Source organism: Buceros rhinoceros, unplaced genomic scaffold, assembly GCF_000710305.1.
Source record: "Buceros rhinoceros silvestris isolate BGI_N320 unplaced genomic scaffold, ASM71030v1 scaffold5590, whole genome shotgun sequence".
In the NCBI taxonomy this organism is placed as follows: Eukaryota; Metazoa; Chordata; class Aves; order Bucerotiformes; family Bucerotidae; genus Buceros; species Buceros rhinoceros.
In genome coordinates this window covers 490-6,098 of record NW_010388892.1, presented here as the reverse complement: position 1 = coordinate 6,098, position 5,609 = coordinate 490, and the positions used below count along the sequence as shown (strand labels likewise).

The following is a 5,609-nucleotide window of genomic DNA, read 5'->3' as shown; positions in this document are numbered from 1 at the left end:
GTGTTTATTTCTTTTAATTAGCTGCATCAAAAGGATATTTTGAAGTTTAAGGCTAGAAGGAACCAATGAACATTGCTTCCTTTGTCTCTTGGAGCAGTAAATGCCACCCCTATACTGAACAAAATAACTTGTGTCTGATGAAAGCACATGTTTCAGAAATACAGTTCTTTACTGAAAAATGCTGTTGAGTTTGTATTTTTTTACTGGGATTGCAACAATAATTGCCAGTGTGGTAGGAACAGATTAAGGTTGAGGGATGGAAATTTCCAAATTGGAAGGCAAACACAAAGAAGGGAGGTCCCAGAGGAAGAAGGACTAATGGGAGGAAGATAATTAGAGTTAAAAGGTTGGGGGGTGGGTGCAGGTTACTCTCACACATATTCTCATGAGACTTTGTTTGGTCCTTAGGTACAAGATGCTTGTGAAGGGGCCGAGTGTCCCAGACAACAGCAAAGCTGTATGTGCAGGCTTTCTTCAGACCTATGACAGCAGCAGGAAAGAATGGCAGTTGGGTAAAACTAAGGTATTTCATCGCTGTGGGGTGGGGTATGGCTTTGTTCCAGCTGCAAGGGGATGCGATTGCATCTGGAGAGATTCAAGCTAGTAGAAAGACCAAAGCAGCGATGACGCTCTAAATACATTGGACTATGTCACTGGCCTGTAGCATCTCAAATATTTCCCATATTATGTACCTAGAGATGTAGAAGGCTTTCTGATTTTGTCTCAAACTCCTTCTCATTGACCAAGCCAGACTGAGTTTGATGTGGCTGATCCAGTTTAAGGATCCAAGGAGAACAAGCACGAGTCTCACTTTATGCGATTGCAATGTGTGCCGTTAACTCTTGCCTCTTGTGCCAGACGTTTCACTCTGCTTGGCTAACTGAAATTCTTGCAGGAGGCAGTGAGCTGCTGCTTGGTATATATCTAAGCTGTGAATAAGTAGCTAGATCACCAGATGTGTGACAGCTTTCTGCTGTCAGCTGAGGAAGATGGTTTGTGCAGTTAGCCCAGAGGCTAGCATACATTTTCTGGGAAAAGGTATCCAAATGCTTCTCCCCACTTGTGTAATTCAGATTTTGCTTCTGTTTTGGTGAATGTTTAACACTTCTCTCTTGCCTGGATTATAGTCTGGATTTGGTGGGGGGAGTTATTTTGTTCTGTATTTTTCTCCAGACATGAAGTTGGAAATGGAACATTATCTTTCATTTAATGGGAAGGGAGCTGGGTGTTTCTATCTGAAGTTTTTCAAGCTTTGAGACAGCTTCACACAGAAATAGATGTGAGTGATGTGAGGTATATAGCTATAGAAATCCGGGAGTGGGAAACTGCCTCTGTCACTTTCCACATACTCCATGTGGAATTCTTCAAAGAATATTCCAGGATGGATGGTGTCCAGTGCAGACAGCACTTCTAAGTAGCGAGTATGTTGCCCAGAGCAGATGGTTGTCCATCAAAGCAACTTTACTTGCTTTTTTTGCCCTTAAGCCTTCAAAAAAGTAGTTCAGAATATTTTCACCATGACAGTAGAACCAGAAGTGATTCTAGTGAATATTCATGTTTAATTTGTCTAGGAGATCAGATAATGATATTTGTTGCTTAGAGCAATAATTTCTTAATGAGTGGACGGACTATAATGTCTTCTAGAGAAGGAGATCCCTCTCCCCTTGTTGGAGGAGTGGTGGTAGCCCAGTTGGTAGTCTGTCTGTGTGACAATCAAGGAAACTACTGCCCATTGCTGTGGGAAGAAGATGTATTAACCTGAATTTATAAGGCCTTCCTTCACATGCCACCGCTGATGTTCAAGAAAGGTTTTATCACTTAGCCATATTTCTGCTGTGTGATTACAGTGTTCCCCATTTTTGATTTGGGAATCTGGAGTCTCCTCACTAGTCCCTGCAAATCCGGAACCATTTCAGTTACTCTTATCCCTAGATAACCCACATGGCTTGGGTGGCTGCCAGTCTCACAGCGTATTAATGTTAAAGCCTGAATGGAGTGTGTGTGTGCTGCAGAGCTGCTTGTGCCTGGGAAGAAAGGGGTGGTTGGAGCTGGTAAACATGGAGTTTGAACTTCCTTCCTAGAATGACAAGAGATGGAAGATTGCTGGGCTACAGTAAGGGCAGCAGGGAAATATGTGTGAGGACCAAGATCAGACACACATACTCACCTTTTATAGTATAAAAGGTTATAAGCTATATAGCTGGAGTGCAGGGACTACAACAGACTGGCGACAAGCAGGAAATCCAGGCTACTTTGAGCCCCTGGCAGCAATAGAATCCCATTTCTCTTCAGTCCCCATTCTGCATCCTGAAGGACTCAGTCCATCTGTCTGTTTTCACTCACTCCTTCACCTCCATAAACAAAATTTTTTTGAAAAACAATATAAATAGTAAATTGTGGCTAACAAAATGTGTTTGTATTTTGCCAAAACACTAGATGAACTCTAATGTAATTTTTTTGAACAATTGTGTCCTATAAACTAAAACTTGGCTGAAGAGCTGTATGCGGCATGTTGGTCAACAGCAGTCTCTGTGCTAGGGCACTGGTTGCTGTTGAGTTTGAATATTGTGGGAAGAGTGACAGTCTTAGTATCTCTTTATTACTTTATGACTGACAAGGAAAATTGAAAGGAGTTGGGAAGCAGCTGAGCCATCTTGTTTGGTGGGAATTATTTTATATTTGGCATGGTTTGGTTTAGAGATGTCTGACCGGGTAGAGGGGAGCAGTTCTATTTATTTGAAAGAATATATCACTCCGAGGCTGTCCTCATCTGTTCCACCCTTGCTGCTGTACCGAATGGCTGGCCAGCCCCTGGCTGCCTCAACGTGCGGTCGCCATTGCCCTGCCATTTCATTCTTCAGATGAGTTGCTTGGCATTCTTGCCCATGAGTGGTGGCTCATTTGGTCTCTAGGAAAGCAGATGCCAAGGTGAGGCAATGCAGAGCAGTGATGGTTCCTGGTAGTCCCTTCCCTGCTGCCTGTGTCCAGCTGTTGTGTCTTGGTTTTGGATTACAGAGTGCTTTGCCTGTGTTCATGTTTTAGCTGGTGCTAGGTAACACAGGCGTGGAATGCTTGGGTTGATGAAGAGCCCTGATTTTTCTAGAGGCTTTCAAGCAAGGGTGAAGTGAAGCTACAGACCAAGTGTGGGTCATTGTCCTGGAGAGAAAGTTTTCTGTGTGCCCTTGCTGCCACTTTTGCTGCTACAGGTGCAGCTCTGGGTACCCAGGTAACAATTCCAAGAACTAACCTTGGCTTATGTAGTCAGGAGCAGCTGCAGAAAAAGGTGTGACAGGCCAATAGGGATGTAACCTAGGAAGAAATATAAGGGGTGGGTGAAGAGCAAGGCTTATAGAAAGGGGAATACTTCCTGTAAAATGAATGGAAGGATAATTATATCCCTAGCAATTGTTTGGAAGAGGAAGGAAAACACTCTGTGAATTAGTGCAGAGGATTGTGAAGCTTGGGAAAGGAAATGGAGGAGGAAGGGCAGGATGATCTTTGTGTTTTTCATTAAGAATAGAGCAGCTGCTGTGCTGGCAATTGTCAAATTAATGTTTATAAAAGGTATTAATGTATATAAGGTATTAATGTATAGAAGGCAGGTTTTATCCGGTGGCGTGGCTTGGGTGCAAACAAGCAATGTGATGATGGAAGAGCTTGTGCTGAGATGCCCTTGTCTTCATTGGTGATGTGCTGGGGTGGAGCAGCAGCTTCTGTGCCCCTTTCCTCAGTGTACCTGGACCTTCTGCCATACTTGCCCATACCCACATCAAGATTTCCTATGGCACAGATAATCCTTGCTGTTTGAAAACATTCATTCCCACATTTCAAGTTGCTGTTTTGCAGGGCCTGTTTGAAGGAAGAGGTTTCTGTAGTCTATTTGGCATCCAGGTCACAGTGACCCGCTTCCTGCTTTCCTAGTGTTGTCCCCAAGAATCATATGATCCCACTTATGTACACATGGGTGCACACGCAGTTACATTTGTGTCTGCTGATCCACAGGCAGCCTTAACATATTGCACTGATGATGCATTGAGGTTGCGTGAGGAACACTGCGGTGCTGCTCTGTGGTTTAAAACTTGGCCAGTGTCCAGTATGAGCAGATATGACAGAAGTAACCTTGTATGTTTTGCTCAATCATTCCTTCCTCAGATGACTGTGATCTCGTGTTTTAGAAAGTGACTAGGAATTATGAGAAAGAAACAGCCAACCTTCAAAGTTAATTCCACAAGGCATCAAAAATACTTCTGGATTTGAATACATTTTACTCTTCCTTGTCATCTATGGGAGTCTTAAAAAACTCTCAAAATGCCAATAGCTTATAACTAGATATTGCTACGTTATTTGAGGCTAACCTTCACACTCAAGCATCTCTAGAAAAGCCTACAGGATTAGGGCTGGATCTCGCTGAACTCTGCATGCCCTGAAGTTAGGTTTTCCCCTCTTCTTACTGGCACAGTGAACTCTGTGCTTGCTGGGAAAATACTAATGAACTGAGTATTTTTGCAATTTGATTAAGATAATGGAACTGTGACATTGTTTTGCTGGTTGCCTTCTTGAAATGGGTGACTGCTGCTTGGTTCTGGAATGTAATGGGAAGAGCAATCCCTGCCTCAAAGAAGTGTTTAAAAGACTGTTGAATTGACAGAGGGAGTGGATGTACAACTTGCAGGGAAGGATGCCAGCTTCAAGGTTGGCAGTACCTTGATAATGAACCTTCTTTTAAGGCTACCCATGGTTACTTAGTCATTACAAAACAGCTCATTTCTTAAGGCTATGTTAATGCCAATGGCTCCCCAGGAGACATTCGAGTCCAGGGAAACCGCTGGCTGTGGCTACTAACTCAGGGAGAGGTTTAGTACACAGTGGTCATTGTAGGGGGAAAAAGAGTCCAGGTAAGTGATGAGGCCAAAAGCAGTGATTAAAGGAAAGGTATACAGAGACATAAATATGTACTCTGTACAAGGGCAGGGGGAGAGTTTGCGCAGAACACTGGACCAAATGACTGTTCAAATCTCTGAACATCCCTCTGGCCTCTGAATTTGTAAGGAGTTCTTACTGATGAACGTAGTTCTGCAGATGATGTGTCAGCTGTGTCAGTCTGTGATGAGTGTCAGCTCACAGCCTGTGTTCACAGCAGTGCTTTGATAAGTGGGGCAGCACTCTGCTAGTGTAGCCTGTTCTGCTGCTGGCCCTGGCAGGCAATGTCAGGCAGCAGGTCACACGCGCATGGCCATATGGCAGTTGCTGCTGGGACTGCAGCTTGTATGGACATAACTTAGCCAACTTATTCTAGGCTGGGTACTGCTACAGTTACCCACAGCACCGTGGAGCTCCATGCAGGCTATGGTCCATCTCAAAAATCAAAGCATTTATTTCAGGAATTTGTGCTGGACCCTCTGCTAACATAATACCAGCCAGCTGATTTAAAGTAGTGCAGATACGTCAGCACAATTCCTGTAAAAGTGCCCTTATCTTCCTTGTATCTCAGTCTAGATAACACCGTCATCCCTCACACAAGCATTTAGCACAGAGCAGAGTTTTGAAATCCAGGTGATGGAAGATGCTTGAGAATTAAAATAGTGGACACTGAAGTGCAACCAGTAATA

At 43.7% G+C, this 5,609-nt stretch overlaps 1 protein-coding gene across 1 annotated transcript in view; it reads left to right on the top strand.

The window, feature by feature from the left end:
- LOC104489628 (unconventional myosin-X-like) overlaps positions 1-523 on the top strand; it is a gene marked incomplete at both ends in the record, with an annotated part of 37,406 nt that extends 36,883 nt beyond the window's left edge. The window contains one exon of the mRNA XM_010131809.1: positions 409-523. Coding sequence (XP_010130111.1) covers positions 409-523 — 115 coding nt within the window. The remainder of the gene's footprint in view (positions 1-408) is intronic.
- Positions 524-5,609: the final 5,086 nt, after the last annotated feature.